General features: G+C 38.6%; 1 protein-coding gene across 1 annotated transcript; it reads left to right on the forward strand.

Annotated features, from left to right (window-relative positions):
- The first annotated feature begins 5610 nt into the window (after window positions 1–5610).
- On the forward strand, window positions 5611–27736 carry lancl2 (LanC lantibiotic synthetase component C-like 2 (bacterial)). The gene is made up of 10 exons (XM_026238275.1): window positions 5611–5883; window positions 6705–7015; window positions 9568–9685; window positions 9972–10179; window positions 11639–11786; window positions 18373–18519; window positions 23232–23414; window positions 24503–24679; window positions 25218–25290; window positions 26739–27736. Exons 2-10 carry the CDS (start codon window positions 6845–6847, stop codon window positions 26813–26815), a joined length of 1302 nt encoding a protein of 433 aa, XP_026094060.1. The 5' UTR covers window positions 5611–5883; window positions 6705–6844; the 3' UTR covers window positions 26816–27736.
- The last annotated feature ends 157 nt before the right edge of the window (window positions 27737–27893 follow it).

Consider the following 27893-nt stretch of genomic DNA (forward strand, 5'->3'; position numbering starts at 1 on the left):
TTTAAGAGATAAACAACTGTTATTTTTTACTTTTGAGAATTCCGAGAAACTGTCCGAATTGCGAGACAGAAAGAGTTTCTATTTCTCCATCAGGAGTTTAATTCTGAGCTGAGAGCTCATGGATGAAGTCACCTTCACAGGTTTAATATCACTAGACTCGATGAAGGAACACCGAAGGGAAGACGCAGTCGAGTGAGGACCTCAGCGATCATGTGTTTATAACTGGTCTCTGATTGGAAAGCTCCTTCAGTCCTGTGATGTCGAGTTCTCAAGCGTAAAGTGCTTCTCTTCCTCCAGTTTGTTGATGGAGCGTCTTTCAGATGAAGAGAGAAGCTCTGTTTCTGTGCTCTTCACAGAAAGGATCACACACACTCACAGTCTCCTCGGTCTCAGACCTGGATCTGATGGAGATGGAGCAGATATCTGCAGCTCACAAAAACACCTTTGACTGAGGATAGACACCAAACCCAGAGCATTCCTCATCAGAGCACAGAAATAAGAAGGTATGAAACACACACACACACATCTTCTTATGCTCTATAATCAGGCTCTTAAAGGTCAAGAAACGCTGGACTTTTACTAGTACCCAGTATGTCTAAGTCCACTGAAGAAGGGAGATCCCGTTCCCATCTGGCTCCTAAACTCTGGAGTAGTGTTCCTGATGATGTCTGGGGCTCTGGGAGATGATGCTGACCCCTGCGAGGACCCCGGGTGACCTCAACACCTCCTCTCTACTGTAATCATTATGATCACACCTGTAATCATCGCTTTAATGAGCTTCTGTATCAGATGAATTCATGTAAGCTAAGTGTGTGTGACTTGTGTGTTTCTGTGAAATACACACATTCACTTCTGCTGTGTAATGTAGACACATGCAGTTTTGTAAAGCTGCTCAAATTTCTCATCAATTCCAACTTCATATGTCACAATGTGATTTTAATTATTTGTAGAATTGCAACAGTATCTCTTTTAACTTCATCTCATGTGACTTTATTTCTCATAACTGTTACTTTATATCTAACATTGTGACTTTTTTCATCAGTGACTATTTCTCACAAGAATTGCTACTTTCCATCTCATAATGTGACTTTATTGCTCATAATTCTTACCTTTTTTTCTCTTTCTTGTGTCTTTATATCTGACATTATGACAAAAATCACAATATATCTCACCTTATTTTTTTGAGAAACTGCTACGTTGTTAGACACTTCCTCCCAATGTAACTATTTCTCATTTTTTGAGACTTAACATCTTACGGTGTGAGTTTTCTCATAACTGCATTGTAACAATCACTTTTTCTCATATTTGATACTTGACATCTCAGCCTCACAATGTGAATTTATTTCTTGTAATTGCAACTGTATCTTACAATATACCTTTAATTTTTTAATTTCAACCTCATCTCCCAAACAGACTTTACTTCATGAAACTACAGCTGTGTGTCTTGCACTGTATCTTTTTCTCCTAACTGCGAGGTGTATCTGTGTCTTATATTTGAGTCTTCATATATCACAATGTGATCGTTTTTTTTTTTTTTTTTTTGTATTTGCAGGTGTGACTGCACCTCACACTGGTTTTTGTTTGTTATTTTTTGTACTTTTTAAACTAGATTCTGGTTTTGTCTCTTCCCCAGTCTGCTTCAGTGATCTGAAGGTCAGTCCGAGCTTCCTCTGATTTCTGAGGCGCTTGTTTCTCTGTGAGAGGCTGGAGAATGAAAGCAGGTTGTGTGGAAGTCTAGATCTAGATCTTCCTCCAGAAGGGGACACTGTTGGCCTTCACATCTCTCTGCACTCTGCTGTGAGACTCAGACGCTTCATATTTAATGCATCTCCAGCTGTACATTGTACATTTTCACATGAATTTTTAAGTTGATGGATGGGTTACTTGAGCAGTCCAGCTTTCCAGGAAACTTTTCTCTTACTTTTTTATATTGCAACTTTATATCTTATTTGAGTGAAATAGATGTACTATATTTTAGTCCAATAATGTTTTCTTCTCTTTAATATTGTGTATTTTTAGGGGATTCTAAATAATAATAATAATAATGCCTTTTACTTATAGGTTCATTTCAAGAGACTCGAGGACACCGTACAATAAAACAAAACATAAAATGCAAGCATTATAACAACACATTAAACAAGAACACCATTAAAAAGCAATTCTAAACAAATAGGTTTTTATCTGAACTTTAAAATGAGAAACTGAATCCAGCTGGAGAATGTGCAAAGGTAAAACGTTCCACTACCACCACAGGAACTCATCTTGAAGTTAGGAACAGACGATAAATGTGCAGAAGATGATCTCAAAGAGCGCAAAGCAGAGTACAAATGGAGGAGATCTGGAAATAATGAGGTGCCAAATTATGAAGAGCTTTGTAGATAAGAAGTCTAATGTTGTAATGTACATGATAATGAACAGGAAGCCAATGCAACTTAAAAAGAATAGGAGTTATGTGAGCGAAAGGACAGGAACGGGTAACTATCCTAGCTGCTGAATTCTGGATGAACTGTAATCGATGAAGTTGATTTTCAGGAATGCCAAATAAAAGAGAATTACAATAATCAATTCGAGATGTAACCAAGGCATGATAATTTCAGTACTACTGTATGTTGAGAGGGTGAAGAACGAAGTCTAGCAATATTGCATAAAAAAATGCAGAACGTGAAATATTACTGATATGGGAACCAAACGAAAGCAAACCATCCGGTATAATTCCAAGACTTTTTACCTGGGCATAAATATTGACTGAACAATTATCAATGAACAAGGTACAGGGTTGAGTTTTAGATAAGAAAGACCTAGATCTTACAAGGAGGGCTTCTGTCTTATTGGTATTTAACTTAGTCATCCAAATATTAATGTCCTGGAGACATTTAGTAAAGTCAGGAGGGGGATGAGAAACATAAGTTCTTGTAGAAATGTACACTTGTGTGTGATCAGTGTAGAAAATGAAATTAATACCATAGGAAATAAAAATACGACCAAGAGGTGGAATATAAATGATGAATAAAAGCGGACCCAACACCGACCCCTGTGGAACACCATGAGTAATTTAGACAGGATCTGAACGTGTTTTCTTAATCTGCACATATTAGCTATTCCTATGCCAGCCTTTCCAATAATACTGAGTGGTTCATAGTATCAAATGCAGCACTAATATCTAACAGAATAAGAATGGACAGAAGACCAGAATCAGCAGCTAGGAGAAGATCATTTATAACCTTAACGAGAGCTGTTTCCGTACTGTGTTTGGGTCGAAAACCTGACTGAAAATGCTTGTAAATGTCATTACTTTGTAAATGTGATTCAAGTTGTGCTGCTACTGTTCTTTCAAGTATTTTTGAAATAAAAGGAGATTAGAAATAGGCCTGTAATTATTTAGATCATTAGGATCAGCGCCAGTCTTTTTAATAATTGGAGTGATAGCAGCCATTTCTAAAGATGAGGGAACTGTAGCAGTTGATACTGATGAACACACAATAGCTGTAATAATAGAAGAAACTGAAGAGAAACAGGACTTCACTAAAACAGTAGGTAAGGGATCAAGTGAACAGGTGGAAGACTTAGACTTCATGATCTGCTGAGTAATATAATCAACTGAGGGCAGTTCAAAATTAGAGAAAATACTTGCAGACCAACAAATATGGTTAAGTCCATTTTGATAATCACTAGACATCAAAACAGAATTAACCAATTCATAATGTATGCTGTCAATTTTAGAGTTTAAAAAATTAGAATAGGACACACATTGACTGGGAGAAAGTGAAACAGTATTGTGAGGTTTCAACAGTCTGTTAACAGTATTGAACAAAGTCCTTGCAAAAGACTGTCCATTAGCAATAATATTAGCATAAAACGATGATTTAGCTCTTTCAGTGCTGCCTTGTAGGAAACCAGATGCTCAGAATACATCTGCTTATGTTCTCCAAGGCCAGTTCTTTTGCACTGTCTCTCCAATTGACGACCCAAGGCCTTCTGATGGACGGAGGGTCAAATTATATTTATGGAAGAGTTAAGATCCATTTATAACCTGTTAAACACTAATTTGAGTAAAGAGATGAAAATGAAATTTCCAATTTAAACTGTGTTAAACTTTAATGCTATGGAGCACAAACATTTCACACAAATCATTTCCCAAACCATGTTTTGCTCTAGAAATGCATGGAGATCAGAGCCATAACTCTAAACAAGTTATGCTCCAAATCTGAGGTTAGTATAAAATGACTTACTTTTCAGTCTTTTAGTGATTAGGTAAGAAAAAGTCTTTTTTGGTAAAATAAGAAGAAAAACTAAACCTTTAAGCGATTCCTAGACTGATTGGCATCGCAGCAGCCGCTGGACGAGACAGATCAGATCAGGACATGTGCCAGAAAACATTATTCATTATTTTCTGGTTTCTAGAAAACTACACTGAAATGAAATAAAATTTTACTCATGCTTACTCTTGATTTGCACTGTAAGACATTTATAATTATTTCCATCTCTGGTTTACAGTAAGAAATTACTGTTAAAAATTCAAATGAAATCAAGTGATATTGAGATATGAGATGTACTACATGCAATGGTAACGAGTAAATACTATGTCTGACATGGTGTACAAACTAATATTGTTGACTGTTTTTGTTTTTTCTTTAGTTCCTTAATATCTTTCTGACTCAGATGATGTTAATCTAATGAAAATGCAATAATGTATGAATTAAATACACTCTCAAAGTAAAGATTTGTAAAGAGGGTGGCATTATTTTAAGTGTTTTCTGCATCAAACTGCTCAGAAGGCTGATGTGAAATCTGACGGCTGATCTTTGTCTAATACAGGTTTAGTTTTGTGTTTTTCACACGACAGAAGAATGGAGATGAACAACAGAAGCTCTGCTGAGGGACGTGTCTTGCTAAGAAGCACAGATGGAGTCTATATTTAGAGCGATATTCTCTGTAATTTGGCCAAAACTGAAGCAGCCCTGAAGATCTGACTGCAGAATCACATACAGTACTATACCAGAGTTCACTTCCTCCCAGTGATTTATGGAATATGACAGCAATAACAGATGCTGGAAAAATGCACGTATGTTTCAGGTTTAACAGTATTACCCAACCGCAGGACGTCCAATAACCTTATTCACATCTAGTCAAGTCTTCAGACGGAAGAATTATTTATAGAACACAAGATATCTAGATATTAGAATATTGATACCAGCCATGGAAATAGGCTCAAATAGTCTCACACACACACACACACACACTGTTTAAATAATTGTATCTATTGCAAATATAATATACATTTCATCAATCTTTAGCAGAGTATTTTACAACAGCTTTGAGCAATTTGAATTGATAGACAAAAACTCACAATTACTTTATTATTTTGATTCAGTGGAGATACAAACTCGAAGCGAAAAAGAAAAAAGAAGCGTGAGATGAAATCGCTCTCGAAGGAGCCCGGATGGAGGGAGCATCATCCCTCCTGCAGTCAACTCTTCTAGAATTAATATGATTGGAGACATTTATATCGGGCTTGCATCATAAACAGGCTAGGAGTGGATATTTAGATTTCGTCATCGCTCAGTCGCCAGTCTGCAGGACTTCTGCACCGTAAACGACAACGCGCGCGTGTGTGTGTGTGTGTGTGTGTGAGTGAGCGCGGGCGCGCGCGAGAGATTGTGTGCACGAGACTGAAGGGCTTTATGGATTTGTTTGCCGTGTAATCCTGGATGGGAGAGCGGAACTGCCATCTGTTTCCTCCACATGAGCTGAAGACAGAGGCAGACACATCCTCTTCATCCTCTTCATCCTCTTCATCATCGCTGAGGTGTGAGGAGGCGCAGATCTGACTCGATCCGGACCGGCTTCAGCTGATCTCCTCGGGACTCTGCACCGGACCTGAATGTAAGCACGCGTCCACTCTTCTTGAATGAGATGCTGTTGTGTCGCCTGTAATCTGCACGAGCGACCTCTGCTTTGGTTTAGATCCTCATCCTCCTCATCCTCATCACAGATCGTGCTGTGGTTGGCAGAACTTTGATTGAATCATGATGTTTGAAGCAGTTCTGGGCTCCACAGCTCACCTGACTATTAACACAGCTACTGTTGGATAATGCCATATTAATATTACACCATAGAAGCACATACAACATATTTTCATCATCTCATAAGATCTTTGTATCCAACTATTTTTTCTTTGCACAAAACTTTAATTTGACCATTTGATGACATTATTTTCTTTATCAGTTATTAAAGTGGAATGGACGTACATCATCACTGCAATGTAAAGGTTTTTATTTTTATCATAGACAACACACCACTTTAATTTTACATATTGCATTAAATGAGAATATTTTCCAGTTCAATTCTCATTTAATATGCATGATGTCTTCACAAGTGGCCTCTTGATAACTGTGGTGATTAATAACACACACACACACGCACGCACGCACGCACGCACGCCCACACACACACACACACACACACCCACACACACCTTCAGATAGCATAGAATGTAGCATTTAAACACTTTAATAACTAAAAACAATAAAGGTGGAGAAAAAATATCCGAAAAAAATAAATCCATTCACACAGAAAACAGCTATTTTAAACTGTAATATTTCACAATATTACTGTTTTACTGTAGTTTTGATTCAATAAATACAGTAAATATGATTATCTATTTCGAATTAAGTTTCTGTTAAAGTATCTGCACGTTTCCTTAGGGACAGAGCCCTGAAGACTGTCGGAGTGACTCCTCACCTTCATCAGTAGCCTCCCCATCATCATCATCAGCAGCAGCATCAGGACCGAAACGCGTTTGTGCCGTAGTGAGACAGAGTGTCCCTGGCGGGCCGCCGTCGCGATGGGCGAGAACATGTCGAAGCGGCTGAAGCTGGTCACGGGCTCCGAGGCGGAGATGGAGGAGCGCAGCTTCATCAACCCGTTCCCGGACCACCGGGACCACCGGGAGCAGCGGGAGCAGGACGCCTCCGGGACCCCGAGTGATTCGGAGCCGCTCGACGCCGACGGGAAGGTCTGTGATCTCGCGTGGTTTGGTTTGTTTTTAGCATGTTAGCTTCTGTCAGACGCGCCGCACGAGATCTGTGTTCAGACGCGCAACTCATCAGCACTCGTCTCTCTCAATCTAATCTAATAGCTAATTTCACAGCTAGTCTTTTATATCATAAACAGGGCTGGGCAGTAACTGGTTAACGTTACATAATCAGATATAAATAAAATACTTGTAATTAGAGTAAATAAGATTTTAAAATACTCGTAATCAGAATGTTTTTTTTTTTTTTTTTTTTTGGATTAACGTTACTATTAACGTTAACGTTAACGTTATTCACAGAATAGCAATTAATTAATTATCACTCGGTTGGTTGTTTAATTACGGTGTCTTTAGAAGGCCCTTGTCTGTCAAACTCATTAAAACCCAATCTATTGTCATTTGAACCTCTTTCATCTTGTATATTTATTTGAAGCATCCCTGAGATTTTAAGATAAACATTTTAATAATTAACACATTTGCATGTTCAAGTTTCTTTGGTTAATATTTAATCTTTTTTATTAAGTGTTTTTTTATTGTTATTTTAAAATGATTTTAAATTTTTATGATATAATTAATTGTAAACTTTTCATTAAATTCATAAGTTTCCTGCAGTTCCTTAGCGAACCCCAGTCTGGGAAACCTTGGTGTAATATAATGTTTAATGTACTTTATGTTGATAATTAAAATTAATGCAATATACTTTATTACTCTTTGTATTTTTACAAGATTTTCCTATTTAAAATAATGTGATCAAGTAAAGTGTCAAAAGTAGTCATGAAGTAGTCTGATTAAAGATTGTTACTAACTACAGTTTCTGTGATAATCAGTAACAGATTACAGTTTATAATAATCTAATAGCTGAATTCAGGCTTGTTTTGTCTTGTCTGACCGTTGATTCTTCATCATGGTCAGGGATTAGTTGTGGTTTAATGCTCCTGGTTGAATTGGGCTCTTAGGGTCAGTTAATCCGCTTTGACTCCAGATCTTCACACTCAGGATTGTCACTCGAGCGATGGACCAGTAACACAGATGATCTGTGTGTGATGGGAACTGGGACACTCTAGATTTGAGCGGATGGCTGAAAATAAAGAGGGTTTGTGACATTAAAAAAGATTTACTCGTAAAGAAATTGGGATTGGGGCTGTCATGATTATGCAGATTATTATGTGATTTTGATGATTAATTGTAATCACACACACACACACACACACACACACACACACACACACACACACACACACATGTTTAGCTCATACCTGTCAGACATCCATCTTTAAAAAAGAAAAGTAGCGTTAGAATGCAAAGTGACCCACATTTGGTTTTTGACGTTTTTCTTATAATTCTCAGAATCGCACGATATAATTCTGGATTCCGAAAAAAGGCAGAATCAGGAGATGACCAAAATAATAGCAAAAAATAAAAATAAGAATGACAAAACCCAAACTCAAAACAAAAGAATAAAAAAATGAAAGAAAGAAACAACACCTCTGATATGTAAGATGTAAAATCTGTATTACAAGACCTAGAGTAAGAATTATGAAATGTAAAATCTGATTTGTGAGAAATAAAATCTGAATTAAATTTTTTTATTCCACACTGAAAATTGCAACACTTAAACTCAGAATTTATAGAAGAATAGAAACGTCAGAATTGCGAGATGTAAACGCAAAATTATAAGGAAAAAAATCAGTTTATGTCTTGCAGTTCGGAGAAAACAAACAAAACAAAAGCAGTTCGAATTGCCATTTAAAAAAACTTGCGAATACCTTTTTATTAATTATTATTCCATGGCAGAAAGAGGCTTGTGGAACTGTAGTGTCACAAAATGTGCAGCTATATATTTTTAGGCATCGTCTAATTTTGATCAAAAGCTGTGGTTGCTATGGTTATCTGGACATCCAGTATGAAAATACCATGCTATTGTTTGAACTACACTGGAGAGACATGTAAACAAACACAAAAACACATGGTACATGATTATGGCAATCATTCAGCACATGCTGTATATCAGATTATCGTGGTATTGCTGTCTAATCTCTGTTTTCTGCGTTGTTGGGGAACGAGCAGAAGATTTGCGCTGGATTTCTCTGTGTATTCCCAGCAGTGCTTCTCATGTCTCTGGTTCAGCGGATCTCTGCAGAAATACATCTTTATTTAATTTTCCTCAGACAGCAGAAGGCCTCGATGCTCAGCAAAGCTAACGCATCAGAATGTGCATCAGTATTTTTGAGTAACAGATGTTTGCTCTATGTAATGCGTAGAATTAGTGTGTGTGCATTACATAAAAGCCTTTGCTTTTCCAAAGAAGCCTCTAAGGTGCAGTTTACACTGATGCATGGGTATCCATATATTTAGAAATTTATGATGGAGGTCCCACAGGGCTCTGTATTTGGCCCGCTACATTTTCAAACACAATGCTGTACATTATTCAGTGCCAGAGTCTCTTCATGTGAACTCATTAGTAAAACAACGGTTGGCCAAATAAAGCTTAGAATCTTATTCACGAACTCTTTTTTTCCCTTCCCTGAAAATAGATCAGTGACGCCTTTCAGAAGAAAGTGCAAAGCAAGATCAAAGATCTTCTCCAACAGATGGAGGAGGGCCTGAAGACTGCAGATCCACACGACTTCTCCACCTACACGGGCTGGACAGGTGAACACCAAACACTTAAAGTACTGAGCTTCATGGACTAATACCCAGAAAAAATAAATTGGTGTGCTGTTAATTTTTTGTTTAAAAAGTAAGATTATTTGGATCCTTATTTGGAAGCATAGATAAGAAAATAAACTCATTCAGTGCTCATTTGTTAGTATTGACTGCATTTGTGAAGCTCAGACATTCAACTCCGGGAATCTAAATGTTTCAGACGTAAAGAAATAGCAAACTGTGATGTGAAAGGTGAGATGTTGTGATATGCTGGTGGTGATGTCATCGCCAGGCATCGCCCTGCTGTACCTGCAGCTGTATCGAGGGACACAGGACGCCTCGCACCTGCAGCGCGCTCTGGATTACATCAAACGTGCGCTGAGGAACCTGAACGGCCGGCGCGTGTCCTTCCTGTGTGGAGACGCCGGGCCGCTCGCTGTAGGAGCAGTGCTTCATCATCTCTTAAAGAACCAGAGCGAGTCCCAGGACTGCCTCACCAAGTAAGAGTGTTTCTGACTCTCTCTGTGTCTGTAATCTCTGGTCGCTTCCACTGTCTGCTCTCTGCGAGTGTGTTTGGGGAAGCTTGCTGTGGTTTTGCAAACAAAACAAAAATGATGCACAAAACTTAAATTAACCAAGAGTGCTGTTTCTCCCCAATGTCTGCACCACTGCAAATGTGACACTGATATTATACAACTATACAATATCCTAGGGCTGCATGATAAAGGCATGTTATATTGAATGTGCATCTCGTCAGTAAAGCAGGTTCTGTAATCAGAGCTAAATCTCTACACGTGTGTTCCTTCACATGGAGCAGCGTTTACTACACCGAGCTGTTGTTCACCGACGAGCTGCGCAGAAACACAATCCTATTTTGTGCCGCCCTACAAATGTTGAGTCACAATACACAAAATAGATCTGGTCTAAGCCACAGCTGAAGTGTTGAGCGTCTCTCATCAGTGTTTCGTTACTGAATGAGCACTGGCTCAAAGTGTTCTCACTGTTCAAACACAGCTTTAGGTTAAAGAAGAAGAAGAAGAAATGCTACATAATGTTCAAATCATATTAAACTTATTTGTGTGTATTTTTAATGTTTATATTATACCAGAGAATAGCGTGCTTTATATAATGGAGAAATATACTACCGTGAAAAGGTTTGGGGTCAGTAGTGTTTTTATATTTATTTTTTTATAATTACTACATTATTCATCAAGGTTACATTTAATTGCTTAAAATGGTATAAAGACATCTATAATGTAACAAAGTTTCTATTTCAGATAAAAGCTGTTCTTCTGAGCTTTCTGTTCATCTGTGAATCCTGAAAAATAAAATCTATCACAGTTTCCACAGAAATATTGAGCAGCACAACTGTGTTCAACATTGATAATAATCAGATGTTTCTTGAGCAGTAAATCATCATATTATTCTGATTTCTGAAGATCATGTGACACTGAAGACTGGAGGAATGATGCTGAAAATACAGCGGAGCATCACAGAAATACATTACATATTTCACATTTTATCTACAAATCTAAAATTAATCATAAAATGAAAAATATCAGCAGCTTTACTGTGAAATTACATGACAATCATTGGCTCAAATCATCTGACAAATTCATACTGCGTATTTATAATTTATAATTAAAATTACAAATTAAACTACTGAAAAACAAATAAAAGTAAATAGATAAATGAGTAATTATTCTTCCGTTTTGTGTCTGCAAATATATGATATATATACACTGTCAGATATATATAAAAAAAACATAATAATTTGAATATACTTGTTTTAGATAAATTAATTCTTATTTTAAAAGGCCTGTCAGTATCAACATGGATACACGTTAGCTGCTGCATTTAACACGTGTGCTGCACAGAGTGTTTGGTAACGTGTTATTTTGGCAGTGGTCAGTACCGTCCTGCAGGGGTTATAACGGTTCTCCTCTGTCTGTGCTCCAGACTGCTCCAGCTCCAGCGTTCAGTGCTCAGTCCAGACTCAGATGTTCCTGATGAGCTCCTGTACGGACGAGCCGGATACCTCTACGCCCTGCTGTACCTCAACAAAGAGCTCGGGCCAGACACGGTGGACCAGACCACCATCACAAAGGTGATTCCCACGCTACTCATGATCACAGATGCTTTCTATTCATACAGAAACACGAAAAGACAACAGGCTGCAGAACTCATCTTCTTGAGTCTGCATGCGTCTCTAGAGAGCGTTTGTGTGTGTGTGTCTGCAGCAGATGCATTAATCCTCTGACCTGCACCTCTCGTGGGCTGCTTTACTGCACCTCACACATCACAGTCTCTGCATTGGCCAGTGTCCAGTTTCCCAGCGTATGTGGACAGACGAGAGCAGCGAGTTGAAGGAGGGTCATGCACTTGTGTGGCATGTTTGCTTCAGTAGTTATGGAAGATTAAAGCTGTAGTTGACCTGAATCTGACGTGAGGGCGATTTCTGGTTCTCAAAGCTGCATCCCCCTGGTGGGAGTAAAATCACAAAAAGCATTATGTAAAATGTACTGTGCAAATTAAATGTTAAAATTCTCTACTTAATAATTCACAAACTAAATAACAGCGACTGGCCAATCAGAACTCTGTACTGTAACAAACATACCCATGTTTCAGTTTTTAAGTTTTTATATGCTTTTCTGAATATCAGCACATACATATAATGATTTTATTCAACAGTGTCGAGCAATGCAGTGTTTAATTCCTTGGATGAGTCTGTTTTTGAACGAAACGTGAGCCAGTGATTCAACGGTCCATTCACTTGTTTCGTTTCTAGCAGAATCAGCCGTTTTGAACGAATCGTTTGATTTGAATGATTCAATAAATCAATTATTAAAACAGGGATTTGGTGCCACCTGCGGGCATTTCTGTTGTCATCTTTATCCATGACTTTCCTAAAGCAGCCAAGGTGCCTGCAAAAACACATTCAGCAAAATATTGTTTAATTAGCATTTTTGAAATTAAAACCTTTTTTTAGACAAATTTTGTAATCATTGTGTAAAATTAGCTTTGGGACCCCCCCACCCTGAAAGAAACTGACCACACCATCCCCCCTGAATTTGTTTTTTACGATTTGACCATAGATTATTATACTAAAATGGACTGTGCTGCTCTGACATCATGTAAAATGGTAAAAACAACATGACAAAGAATAGAATCATGATAAAATTGTGAATCGTGATATGATATTTTTGCCATATCATCCACCCATATACTAAACTAACAGATGTGCTGCAGTGTGAGTTTGCAGTAATGTACTTTAAATGAAAGTGAAGTGAAAAAGTGAAAGTGACCTACAGTCAAGTATTGTGACCCATACTCAGAATTTGTGTTCTGCATTTAACCCATGCAAAGTGCACACACACAGTAGTGAACACACACACACACACACACACACACACACACTGTGAACACTAGGGGTTGCACCAACTAATCGACTTCAATGCTCTGCCATAAACTTTAAAGGGGAGGTGAAATGCTATTTCATTCATACTGAGTTTTTTACACTGTTAAAGAGTTGGATTCCCATGCATGACAAAGTTTCAAAAATTAAGTTGTACGTTTGAAGGAGTATTTCTGTTCCAAAAATACTCCTTCCGGTTTGTCACAAGTTTGGGAAAGTGTTTTTCGAGTATGGCTCTGTGTGACGTTAGATGGAGCGGAATTTCCTTATATGGGTCCTGAGGCACTTCTGCCGGAAGAGCGCGCTCCAGTATAGCAGAGCACTGAGAGCACAACAGACTTCACTGATCAGAGCGAGAGCGTCGCCAAATGTCACAAAAGAAGTGTGTTTTTGGTTGCCAGGGCAAGACAACCCTGCACAGATTACCAAAAGAGAAACAGCATTAAGGGACCAGTGGATGGAGTTTATTTTTACAGAGCATCAACGGAGTTGTGCAAGTGTTTTTGTTTGTTCCCTGCATTTCGAAGATGCTTGTTTTACAAACAAGGCCCAGTTTGTGTGTTGGAACCACATGCGGTGAGTAAAACTGCTTCAAATATCTCTGTGTTGTTAACTTAGCTATCGACGCGTAAGCACATCAAGTAAATAACATGCGATGTTGTCATCAAACTGCACTTTCCACATGTACAGCTTAAAAAAAAAAAAAAAAGACGACAAAGTGGAACTTAGTCATTTTCCAAAACCGCTAAGCAAATATATACAGTTTCAGTACATACCACACAGAGACTGATTGCTGATGCTGCTCTTGTTAAATTTCAGCCTCTGGATCTGTGTCACAGCTTTCACATGCTCTCAACACAAAAGCCTACTGGCGCTCGTGATTCTTTAGCTCCGCCCACACGTCACGCTATCCTTCTCTTATGAATATAATAAAACTAAATACTTTTTGGAGTTATGAAGGATGCAGTACTACTCTATAGGTACTCAAGATTAACAGGATATTGAGTGAAAATGAGCATTTCACCCCCCCTTTAAGCTTGACGGTCGACAGTCGCCAGTCCTATAGAAGGCACAACAGAATAATACATTTTTGAAGGGCTTCCTCAATTTCGCATCGTTTCCAAACATTTAAAATAATAAATAAATGTATACTCCGAAAGGTCCACAAGATGTGCGATTATATTATTGGATGCTGGAAATTGAATGGGAGAATGCACATTCTGAACAGTTTATTGTACAGGTGAATTAATCACTGTCCTCATCTAATGCGCTGCTGTATGTAACACACACACACATAGATTACAGACAGCAGCTCGTACATCACACACAGATCACTCCACACAGAATCATTCTGCGAAGAAATGTACTGTCAACGCTGTTCTGTGATTTCTCAATAAAATTGCTTAAAAACTGTAAAGTTCAAACATATATTTGTTAATAACTAAATCCCACGGTGTCACTACTAAAGAGACGCTGCCATGTAGAAATAATTCACACACGCAATCACTCTCACTAATGCATTCATATACAGGTGCTGGTCATCCCAAAATCCCAAACTCAGTATCTCAGAAAATTAGAATATAACTTAAGACTAATACAAAGAAAGGATTTTTAGAAATCTTGGCCAATTGAAAAGTATGAAGATGTAAAGTATGAGCATGTACAGCACTCAATACTTAGTTGTGGCTCTTTCCCCTGAATGACTGCAGCAATGCGGCGTGGCATGGAGTGGATCAGTCTGTGGCACTGCTCAGGTGTTATGAGAGACCAGGTGTCTCTGATAGTGGCCTTCAGCTCTTCTGCATTCTTGGGTCTGACATATCCCATCTTCCTCTTCACAATGCTCCACAGATTGTCTATGGGGTTTGGGTCAGGCGAGTTTGCTGGCCAATTAAGCCATGGTCCTTAAGGCAAGGCAAGGGTAGCTTTGGAAGCTGTGGAAACTTTACACTGGACTCAAGCAACGTGGACTGTGTGCCTCTCCTCTCTTCCTCCAGACTCTGAGACCCTGATTAACTTTCATCAGAGAACATAACTGTGGTCCACTCAGCAGGAGTCCAGTCCTTTCTGATGCGAGACGCTTCTGACGCTGTCTGTTGTTCAAGAGTGTCTTGACACAAGGAATGTGAAGCTGAAACCCATGTCTTGCATACGTCTGTGTGTAGTGGTTCTTGAAGCACTGACTCCAGCTGCAGTCCACTCTTTGTGAATCCCCCCCACATTTTTGAATGGGTTTTGTTTCACAATCCTCTCCAGGGTGCGGTTATCTCTATAGCTTGTACACTTGTTTTCTATCACATCTTTTCCTTCCCTTCTCCTCTCTATTAATGTGCTTGGACACAGAGCTCTGTGAACAGCCAGCCTCTTTTGCAATGAACTTTTGTGTCTTGTCCTCCTTGTGCAAAGTGTCAGTGTTCATCTTTCGGTCATCTGTCAGGTCAGCAGTCTTCCCCATGATTGTGTAACCTACAGAACTAGACTGAGAGACCATTTAAAGGCTTTGCAGGTGTTTTGAGTTAATTAGCTGATTAGAGGGTGGCACCAGGTGTCTTCAATATTGAACCTTTTCACAATATTCTAATTTTCTGAGATACTGAGTTTGGGATTTCCCTTAGTTGTCAGTTATAATCATAAAAATTAAAAGAAATAAACATTTGAAATATATCAGTCTGTGTGTAATGAATGTATATAATATACAAGTTTCACTTTTTGAATGGTATTAGTGAAATAAATCAACTTTTTGATGATATTCTAATTATTTGACAAGCACTTGTAAATGTAATCTTTACTTTCAAAAACCAGCTAATTGTTTTAAACAACTTTCTTGGGTTATCAACACCTTCATTAATCATGTGTGAGTAGAAGACCTTTCTGGCGTAATCAAGGCCAAGATGATTCTTCAGCTGTTGCTTATCATACATCAATTTACGGACAGTAAAACTAGATGTTTTGTATAAGCGCTCAATCTTCCTTCCCTCTACTTTGAGAGCACGCAATTGCTTAGTGTACCAAGGAGATGACCGAGTGAAAGAAACAACTCCTTCTTTTAAAGGTACCACAATATCAAGAATAGAAGATTGACACAATCAATCACAGGTAGCTCCGCAATCAGACCATGAAGCAATTCATCATGTCAGAGCTGTAGTATAAACTGAATCCAGTGTCTGGCTGTATTAATGCGTAGGGAAGTCAACATGCTGAGTCAAATTATAACAGTCCCATACACCCAGAATTGATGAGGACAATAAATAAGTATGAGAAGTACAGGAGCATTGCCATTAATTTTCACCAGGCACTCAAATGAAGATATAACAGGTGTGCTAATTACAGAGGCAGACTAATCAGAATAATGAAAAATTGCAAGACCACCACCTTTACCAGTGAGGGGAGGTCTATCAAAGCATATCCAGGTGGCAAAGCCAAATTAAGATTGTAACTTTCATTTGAGTAATGCCACGTCTCACAAAGACAAAAAATGTCTAGTTTCCGACCAAGGTTGATATCATAGCAATGCAACTGTGGAAGTCTGCTTTTAGATGTTACAATCTTATTGCACTTATTCCCTGAAAACCTTTTTTGTGTATAAGATAGATTAGACGTGCAGATACCACAAATTATTTTCCGAATATATTACATGTACTATATGACATCTTAATAAAGTATATTGAATCTATTATTACATTCCCTACATGCTGATATTAAGTACAGCATTACTAATGCTCATGTAATATTGCTTAAATAACCTGCTGTCATTTGTTAACTTAGCACAACTTCATCAAACCGAATACATATTTTTGAAGTTGATTTTGTGAGTAATAACGGTCTTCATAGCCTGATGACACACACACAGTAGTAGTGTTTCTGCTCTCAGCATCTGCATCTGTTTGATCGTAACTTCAGATGCTTCTGCAGTCTTCATCTCTCTTGTGACGTGTCGCTGATCACGCTGGAGTACACACACTGTTGTAGCTCACACTTTATTAAACAGCTTCACAGAGAGAGAGATGCCGCCTCATCTTTGCTGACCGGAGGTCTTTCTTATCCCTGGGTGAATCTATAGCTTGTGCTGAATGCACATTGTCCAGTATTGTGGTCCATTGCCTGAAATAGCCTCAGCGACGTTAACTGCGAATGCAATTACTCAGAACCTGGTTTTGAATCTGTTTTTCATGGGCACTGCATGTGTGTCTCGCTCTGAACTGCAGAGAATGAGCTTCAGAAAACTGTGCGAGGCTTTTCATTTGTAAGGGATCAGGTCAGTTTAGCTCAAAGGGAATCATTTAAGATTTTAAAGGGCATTTGGACAGAATCACTGTTTTACGGCTGGTCACTGAGACGCAGTAGTGTTTCTCCTCGTGGTTTTGGAGGAGAAGAGTGCTACAAAGCAGCATCAAGACACAGTGCAGCAAAAAGAGAAACCTAAAAAGCATAATTTGATGGTGTCCTGAGTATTTAATCTGGTTGGTTAGACTCACCCCAAATGCTGTCTTGACTAACTAGATATTGTCTTTGCTCATGGTGTTATACGTTTCTCCTCCCAATTCATAAATCAGATGTTATCTTATCAGTCACATGGTCCGAATGGTTCTGCACTTGCAGGGTATAATTTTGAACATAACTTATATAATAACAAGAATATGATACATTTTACAAAGTATTGATTCATAGAAACATTTAAAGCATGCATTTTCAAACATACATACCCAACATGAGTGTAACCCTTTATACCACGGGTTCGTGGAATGCTTGATTCTGATTGGCTGACGAACGTTCTGAGGTGTGCGATTATCTTCTGGGAAACGCACGGTGAGTGTAGTTCCAGGCAGCTCTCCTGACCGCGTTACTGTTCATATCACTTCACATAGTTAACTGTAATAACAGTCACGCAGTTTGCACAAAAGTGTTGTCAGCGCTGCCCTAATGATTTTATCAGTTAGCCTTTATAGTGTAGCAACTTAAAGACTACACATGACATTTCTCACTAGCGAGGTAATAACAGCGCTGTTTAGAGACGCACAGAGCTAAGCCCTCATGTTGTTATTTTGTCTGTTTAACACAAGAGAATTGAAGAATCCATGCATGACACATTGTTATAGTCCAGATGTGAGATTTACAGTATTCTAGACAGTTCTGTTAGGTTTCTGTGGCATTGCTGCAGTGCAGTCATTTGCTGATCAGTTCTTCAACCTTTGCTGAACCGCTGTGAATAAACCTGCTGATTACTGGAAAGTGACCGACACTTTGATCTAATCCCAGTGCGCTCTCTCTTGCTCTCGAGGTGGTGACAGCTATTCTGGAGTCGGGAAAGAACTTGTCTAAAGAGGAGAAGAAGGCGGAGCGCTGTCCGCTGCTGTACGAGTGGCACAAGAAACCGTATGTGGGAGCAGCTCACGGTCTGGCAGGCATCTACTACATGCTCCTGCAGGTGAGACTCACATCGCTTTAGTGTTTGCAAACACACTGTTTGACATGAGCTCATCACATGAAACTGAGCTGCTGGGGGTCGTGTGTCTTCTTCACAAAAGTAGTAAAAGAATCATTAATGGAAGCATTCAATAATCAGAACTAGAATAATTGAATTAGGCCTGTTGTATCTGGAAGTGATGTTATAATTACATCTAATTTTGTAATGCCATGTGCAATTTATGCAAAATGTCAATAACAACAACCTGAGCTGAAGTCAAACTGGTATCTCGGAGTCTGAGTTAATGTTTTTGTATTAATTCATTTTTTATAGATAATGTGCAACAAATGTAAGCGAAACCAGGTTCAAAAAAAATTTGATTCAAGCAATAGTTTTGTTAATTCAGGCTCTCCGAGATGCAGATGAGTTTGTTTCTTGAAGTGTAGCATTGCATCAGTGTCTCATCAATGGATGCTCTGCAGTGAATGGGTGCCGTCAGAATGAGAGTCACAATAACATCACAATAATCCACAGCACTCCAGTCCATCAGTGAACATCTGGAGAAGACAAAACCTGAAACACATCCAGCATTAAGATGATTTTAACTCAAACACATAGAGTCTATAATCCAGAATAACACTTCCTCCAGTAAAAAGCAAGATTTTTGCAAGTTTTGGCACAAGGAAGGGCTTGAACCAAACACACTTAAACACTCTCAGGGTTCACACCAGCTCAAAAGCAGTGTTGCCTTTTTGTTTGAACGCTTTGTTCCATTAATTTCTTGTCTTTAGGATAGCTGATTGTGCAGCTGTAAAACACAGTGCGCAGAAAACATGTATTTCTTTATTTTCCCCCAGCCACATCGCTTTTGCATCAGGGAGCATTTTCTGTCACATACAACACTTTTCCAATTATTTGATGGATGCAACATTAAATAATCTATTCAAGCATAACTGACTGCAGGAGGCACTGAAAAACAGCATTTTTTCCTTCTTCCAAAATAGCTGCTGACTCTTGTACTCTTTCTTATATTAGCTAAAGTTAACAGCAGTCGGCTCTAAGATTGATTAGAGGTCCGCAGAGGTGATGAATAATTTATCCTGAACTTTAAGATGTTGATCTGTAAACAGGATTTGTTGGACGTCTGCCCGGACGGACTATGGCACGCATTTAGCCCAGATTTGAGGGACGCACAAATGCATCGTTCACATTTTAAGAAGCTGATTTTAATGCAGACACAGCACCCTTCTGTGAGACAGATAACAACGCTTAACTGAAGTAAATTAAGTTTTAATATCGAACCCTTTAGTGAAGTCTTAATCACATCAGTGTTTATAGATGCAGGTCTGTAATCAAATTGTTGCTCCAAGTAAAGAGTCAAGCAGAGACACACTACTGTTCACATGTTAGTTCAGAGACGGGTTATAATGATCAAAAGTGAGAGTAAATACATTTATAATATTTATATTTCAAATAAATGCTGTTCTTTTGAACTCTATGAGACAATGCTGCGAAGGTGGAAAAAAAACTGAATTTAACAAGCTGTCTGATAAGAGGTCCAAAGCATACTTTACAATCAAATACTATTCTGTGTAATGGGTAAATAATTTACTGTAACTCTGTCAGTACGACTGGAGATGTCATGTTGGGAGGAGATTTAGGGACTTCTAACACGATTTCTGTGATTTCTGTCTGCATTCAGTAATGAGAAGTTTTCAGCCATCCACGCATTGAGGTCGTGTAGACAGGAAGTGATCGTAGGAGGAGGAAAACAGAATTGGGCTGGAGAGTTGGATACATTTGTCTACAATCAGCATAGATATGGGAGTTCAGACCATGAACCTAAATGATCTGACCAAGAGGAAGCAAGATTAGAAATAAAAGTTGACCAAGAATGTATCCTTGAGGTACACCACGGAAAATGGTGACACAATGATATATAAGAATTTGATTTATTTAACCCTAAAAAGGGCAAACCCATAAAGAGACATCAGCAAATTAATTAAAATCTTATTGGGAGTCAAATATTACAATTTCATGATTTTATTTTTTTCTAAACTTGCCTCTTCTATTTGATTTTAATGTTTTTATTTCACATACATTGCCACTTTGAGGCTATAAATTCACTGGAAACCGAACACTTGTTTATCAGAGCTTGTTACAGTATGGTTGTAATTCCTGAACGCTTCGGAGTACAGAGCTAACGTTGGTCTCTTTTTAAAGAAGACACATAGCAGATTATTGCTGGAGTGAAAGCATAAAAAAGTAAGTATAAAAATGTAATAAAAGTTAGTTTACAGTAAAGATAATTGTTTTTACTTTATATAATATAAATATTTTATTAAATATGTTGCACTCTAAAATTGCTATAAAATCAAGGTCATATTTCTAACCAAATTTGAAGTTGATATCACAAAAATTCTTGTGAGATTTTCTTTGGACGCTATACCAAAAATAACCACTGGGTTACACCCAAACTGTTTTCTGTTACAAATCAATCATGTTCTGTCACAACATGACTTCTATTAAAAAACAGTCACCAAATATGGAACTGTGTGACAATATGACTGTCAGACCTGTTCAACAATATGTGTTTTGTCAAGATTACAAAAATAAAAAAGCACAAGCCAAAAAGACACACTGTATGTTTAATATCTTGATTTACGTATACCCCTAAAAAGGCAGACGTATCCCCTGAGATACAAACATTTAGAGACCAATTACAAAAAACATAAGCATTTTTTAATTTATAAAATGTCAATGTAAACATAATAAGCAAATATTGATTGAGCAAAAGCTTTTTGAACTGGTAAGTCCCCTCCAAAGTGTGTAAATATGTGAACGAGATCCACCTTTACCCCACGACATGTGGCCATGCAGTTTAAAATGCTTCCTGTGAGCTAGACAAAGAATGAAAAAACAAGTCACCTCATCTAAATATTCACAACAATGTTTCTGTTCCAAGATGAAACCAAGAAATGAGAGCTACGCTTTCACTGCTTCTCCCCACAGCTTCTCAAATGTTCATATCCCTCAGGGTATGTCGCCCGTTTTAGGGTTAAATTAGTACTTAATCTTTATGTTTAATGAAGTTTTCCCATTTCATCATCTATTGCTATCATCTTATGGTCACTTAAGGTCAATAAATATTTAAATACACAAATAGTTTAATTACCATTAAATGAAATCTTTAGTAAATCGTAAAATCCAATGTCCATTTTTTTTTTTACTGTACATTACAATGTTGTAAAGCCTAAATTCACTTAGCTTTTAAAATAATTCAGGTTAGCCTTAAATCTTTTATTTTAAATAGTAATAGCATATAGAATAGAAAAGTAATAAATGGTATAGAATTATAAAATCATACATTTGTTGGTTAGTGTTCATAGCATGAATAAGCTTGCTGACATTGTTCAGGATTTTAATATTGGTGCATCTTTATTCTCTTTCCGGTAGTGAAATATACTTGGCTGCAGAAGATGTTTGGTGCAAATTATGGCTCCTCTGAGTGAAATAAAGCTCCTATGTAAGCTACATCTTTATGGACCGTTTCCAGGCTACACAGTGAAAAGCAAAGGCGAAAAGCACTAGAATGCCTCATTTCTCATCCCGTGCACTAACAGAGACGCTTTCTGAATGACCGCTGGCTGTTTAGAATCAAAGGCTAAGCTTAGCAGATTGAACAGCTAGCATTAACTGATTAGCGGAATGCTAAGCTAGTAGATGACAGTATAATAGAACATCAGACAGACAGTATGATGTGTAACACTAGTATAAGCGCAGTGTCAGGGCTGTGTTGATTCTGATTGGATCAGCTGTGAGGTGTGCTGCAGCTGATTGGGTGTGGCCTGCTACTGGTTGGCACGGCAACATGAGCGTGCGTCATGGTGACACAGATGGAGGTGGTCCAGTGGCTGGTGTTACACTGCAGCAGGTCAGTATCTGTGTCAGGTCCAGCTGTGCTTCCAGTGTTAGAGCATCTGTGTCTTTAATAACTCAGACAGCAGCAGCTCTTGGAGCGCTACGCTCTTTAACTGCCAAGAGTGGACACCAGGAATGAGAAATATGAGATAAATATTGATGTGTGTGGGTCTTGACAGAACCGAACCACTGCAGGCTTGATGCTGCTGTGCTGAACGCTCCTGATATCACTTCATTCTTCACAAATCTGGGCCATTACAACACACATGCAACATCTGTGCCACAGAACAAAACAATCCTAGATAAAAACAGAAGAACACAAGTTCCTGCAAATGCATATTCATATTGCTTTCATATGGTTTTAACATAATTCATAAATCTTATTATGCTTTTGAGAAGTCACTCCACATGACATAAAAAGGTCAGATTATTTTATATTTTTAGATGTCAATTGTACCTTTCTTGTTATGGTAAAACATTTTCAAATGTAACACAACTGCTTGCTTTTTCTTTCTAAGAAATAATAATAATAATAATAATAATAATAATAATAAAGTCTTGAGCAAAGTTTCTTGAAGTAATAAAATTTTCAATCTTTTAATGCAGCATTTTTCTTATATGATATCAGGCGAGCTTCACTTGGATAGTTTTGACGTTATGACAAAAATAAATAAATAAAAGAAATGTAATTCAGAAAAGTAGGCTATTCATACCTTTTTGTATTTAATATATAAAATTCTTGAATCTAGAAAAAAGTTTTTTTTAGCATGTTTTAAACAAAATATTGAGTGTAACTCTGTTTGTCTTCACAGCCGAGTGCTAAAGTCAGTCAGGAGACTCTGAGTGAGCTGCTGCGGCCCAGTGTGGATTACGTGCGGCACAAGAAGTTTCGCTCGGGTAATTACCCATCATCCCTCAGCAACGAGACGGACAGACTGGTGCACTGGTGCCACGGAGCTCCTGGAGTCATACATATGCTCATCATGGCTCACGGAGTGAGTCACACACACACACACACACACACACACACACATCGTCATCATCTCAGTACACATGCAAGAGTATATGAATATACTCAAAGTTTACATTCATTTATATAGAAATGTATGAAGCATGATCACACCACATCAAGATTTACAGCAGATATTTTACTCTGGGCTCTGTTTCTCATAAACACAATATCCTGTTATGTTCCTTTATGATGTGAATAAAACAAACAAAAGCATCTCGTTCTCTCAGTGTAGAGACGGATATCTGTCACTGAAGACTTGCTCTAAAGGACATGTGTGAGGTTATTTCTTCATACAGCAGCCCGCACTGACATCTAGTGCTCACTCACATTATTAAACATCATAACCTTATTTATCAGGCGTCTTGGTGATGATGAAAAATGTCACACACAAAAGTTGGACTTGTTTGTTCACACATTTAAATGTGTAGTCAGATAGAATCAGAAGAAAGAGTTTTATTGTGTGAAAGAGTACTTTTTCTCTCTTGTTTTGTCTCCGTCTGTCTTTATCTCTGTTTTGTGCATCGCCTGAGAACTGAAAGAGAAAATTGAGCATGTGTTATATTTGGAAAGTGAATTTTTCCTCCAGCAACTTTTACACCAGAGCTCTGACAAATGAAGACGGACGGCAGGAGCTGCTCTTACACACACACACACACACACACTCACACACTCTCTCTCACAAACATGCATACACACTCATACATGCTCTCACACACACACACCCACACACACACACACACACACACACACTCACACAATCTCTCTCACACACATGCATACACACTCATACATGCTCTCACACACACACACACACACACACACACATGCACACACTCATGCTCTCTCACACACACAAAAGGGTTATGACAGTAAATATACAGAGCAGGCCACAGTCTGCAATTATTGCATTTGACTTTAATGATGTAATTACTAAAATTAAAGCTTACTAAGTCTGATTTGTCATTGATTCTGAGAGGAAATCAAATGAGTCTGCAGTCTGCAACTGTAGGAGCTCATTGTGTATGTGTGTGTGTGTGTGTGCGTGTGTGTGCGTGTGTGTGCGCGCTGCAGATCTTCAAGGAGGAGAAGTACCTGCGAGACGCAGCTGAGTGTGGAGAGGTGATCTGGCAGAGAGGTTTACTGAGGAAGGGTTATGGACTCTGTCACGGCACGGCGGGGAACGGATACGCCTTCCTCTCGCTCTACCACGCCACACAGGACAAGAAGTACCTGTACCGGGCCTGCAAGGTACGGCAACACACACACACACACTCCCTCACCGCTCTGAAGCATGTTCAGGTGACTGTGTGTGGTTAGTGAAGCGGTCATCATCTCTGAACACACACATGCCGCTCACAGCCAATGAGGCGTGTTATTAAACCTGACATCATGGAAACAGAGCAGGTCACCTGACCACGGCTCTGTGTGAGTCTATATATGACGTCTGATCCAGGGCTGGTTAGCAGTTTCATCTCTGTATAATACTGATATCTGTGTATTTTGTTATTTTCTTGATTTCAGTTGTAAGAGTCAAATTGCTTGAGTCACATTCTGATTCATTATTTGAATCAATCTGATGATTAATGAAATGTAGAGTTTGGTGACCAGTTCTTCACTTTGTGCAGCAGCTGAGTGAAAAGGAGAAAGTGAAGTAAACATTGCTCCATCACAACAGTTGATTCATGCTCATCACATTATGAGGAATTGGACATGCTTTATGGATTTGCACGGTCAAGCTTGTAATTCGTGTTCCAAATGATGGTTTTCTGTTTTGATCTGGTTCTAGTTTGCTGAATGGTGTCTAGACTATGGGACCCACGGCTGCCGTATTCCTGACCGCCCGTATTCCCTCTTTGAAGGTAAAAAGAAGGTGGTTTCCAGCCAGTTCTCATCATTAAAGCTCTCTGCCCCTTTCTACATTACACATGATCTCATTCTCTGTGTGGAAATACTGATCACTGTGGTTTTTAATTTCATGTAGCTTATTAAAACTATTTATATTGTATACTATATAAACAATAGTGTGTGTGTGTATATATCTAATCCTTTATATACAATATATAAACCTTTAAACGTTTGGGGTTGGAGTCTCTTCTGCTCACCAATGCTGCATTTATTTGATCAAAATACAGTAAAACAGTGTAATATTACTCCAGTGTGAATCCTCTGTTTTCTGTGTGAATCTGTGTTAAAGTGTACTGTATTTCTGTGATGCTCCGCTGTATTTTCAGCATCATTCCTCCAGTCTTCAGTGTCACATGATCTTCAGAAATCAGAATAATATGATGATTTACTGCTCGAGAAACATTTCTGATTATTATCAGTGTTGAACAACGTTGAAATGTCTTTACTGTCACTTTTGATCAATTGAATGCATTCTTGCTGAAAATAAATCTTAAATTAAATTAAATTAAATGTATGCATTTAGCAGACGCTTTTATCCAAAGATACTTACAGTGCATTCAGGCTATCAATTTTACCTATCATGTGTTCCCAGAGGATCGAACCCCTCATTATTCCCTGATTCCTCTCTCTCAGTATAATATCTCCACTGTCCTCTGTGCTCAGTCCAGATGCACCGACAGCATCACGCTCAGCATCTGCAGTGATCTATCTGGGCTGTTGTCATGGCAACCCACTTCCTGCACTCAGATGCTCATTAAAAGTCACACTCTGATTGGTCGCTCGAGTTCCCGCCGCTTTCTCTGTAGTTAGAGGTCAGAGATGGTCCTGCATTAACCCTCTGCAGACCAACATGACCTCACAAACAAACTGCTTGTGGATTTGAAATATTTAGTTCAAAAATAAGAATGTGCTCACCTTTAAGCCAACCACAGTGTAGATGAGTGTGTTTCTTCATCAGGTTTGTAGAAATGTAGCACTGCATCAGTGTCTCATCAATGGATGCTCTGCAGTGAATGGGTGCCGTCAGAATGAGAGTCTGATAAAAACATCACAATAATCCACAGCACTCCAGTCCATCAGTGAACATCTGGAGAAGACAAAACCTGAAACACATCCAGCATTAAGACTACTCAAGATTACTTGTGGATTAATGAGATGTTTTTATCAGACTCTCATTCTGACGGCACCCATTCACTGCAGAGCATCCATTGATGAGACACTGATGCAAAGCTACATTTCTACAAACCTGATGAAGACACAAACTCATCTGCATCTGGGATGACCCGAAGGTGAGTACAATCTCATTTCTGGCTGAACTACTCCTTTAAGCACATGAGATCTGATGATATTGTGAGAAGATGTAAATCATCTCTAACAGACTGTTGTTGTGTTGTTGCTGTAGGTATGGCAGGAGCCATCCATTATCTCTCAGATGTGGTCCAGCCGGACGGCTCTCGTTTCCCTGCTTTTGAACTTTGACCTGTGCGTTTGGAAGCATAGACTGTTACTCTTTTTAGGAGCTTGACATGCTTTTACATGCTGGTGCAGTTACATCGCTCTGGACCGACCCTTTAAAATGAAGAAGACCATTTCTTCCTCCTCATGGACACAAAAAACCCAACCTTCAGCCTATAATTTGAAAGAATGCCGCCTTGAGTTCGGTCGTCGTAGCTTGTAGTCTTTATCAGTATGCGGCTGTTTTCTTTTGTATAATATTTAATGCTAAAGTATTATTTTGTTCTGGTTTTTCTCTGGTCATCTTCCAGCACAGCAGTGTTTGTTGCATCTGCATGCTTGTTGGTTATCAGCAGTGCCTCGAAGCGATGTCTGTCGCGCACTGGAGCGTTTGTCTGTGTGTTCTTTGTCTTTGCATGAGGATGGCAGCACGTGCTCATGTCAGAATGTGTCAGTGTCTCTGTAGGTAAATGTATCCAGCTTCCACATGCTGTGCTTGTCAAGTCTGTACTGTGCGTATGTCAGTGTTTCGTTCCAGTCGCCGTTGATTAAATGTCTTGATGAAAGAAAGAATCCATTATACCTGAATGAAAGATCTGATAAATATTGTTTCCTCAGGCAAAATGTGTAATGAATGTCACAATAAACTGGTGTTTTTCTGAACTGCTCTCATTCACCTGATGTACGAGTCTTCTCAGATCTGCAAAGAAACGACAGCATTTGAAATGAAAGCGAGGTTGTGCTGTAAAGTGTGTCAGATTGCAGTAATCCGCTGGACTTCACTGTCTAACACTCAGAACTGACCTGACAACACTGGTTTCTCTGTTTTAATCTTTCCCAAGATCTGCTATTAGTCTGTTTTCTGTCGATGTGTGAATAAAACACTAATCATAGTGCCTGCCATACAGTAATCACAATAAACTTTGTGCTTTGTTACTTTTGATATAAAACTTTCAAATTCTGTCTGATTTATCTCAAAATACAAACAATAAATGTGGTTTTGCCACACTTTAATGTGTCCTGACAGATCACTGTAGCCTTAAACAATAGATATGCAGATGACATTAAGTACAGCTGAGCCTAAAAATAATATAACAGATCA

The sequence above is a fragment of the Carassius auratus genome, chromosome 49, assembly GCF_003368295.1.
Source record: "Carassius auratus strain Wakin chromosome 49, ASM336829v1, whole genome shotgun sequence".
In the NCBI taxonomy this organism is placed as follows: domain Eukaryota; kingdom Metazoa; phylum Chordata; class Actinopteri; order Cypriniformes; family Cyprinidae; genus Carassius; species Carassius auratus.

What these genes read in the sequence shown, in the direction of transcription:
- lancl2 (XM_026238275.1), top strand. Translation starts at nt 6,845, where the DNA reads ATGGGCGAGAACATGTCGAAGCGGCTGAAGCTGGTCACGGGCTCCGAG. An exon ending in TCTACTACATGCTCCTGCAG is followed by an intron (nt 18,520 to 23,231) that starts GTGAGACTCACA and finishes TTGTCTTCACAG; the next exon opens with CCGAGTGCTAAAGTCAGTCA. An exon ending in TGCTCATCATGGCTCACGGA is followed by an intron (nt 23,415 to 24,502) that starts GTGAGTCACACA and finishes TGCGCGCTGCAG; the next exon opens with ATCTTCAAGGAGGAGAAGTA.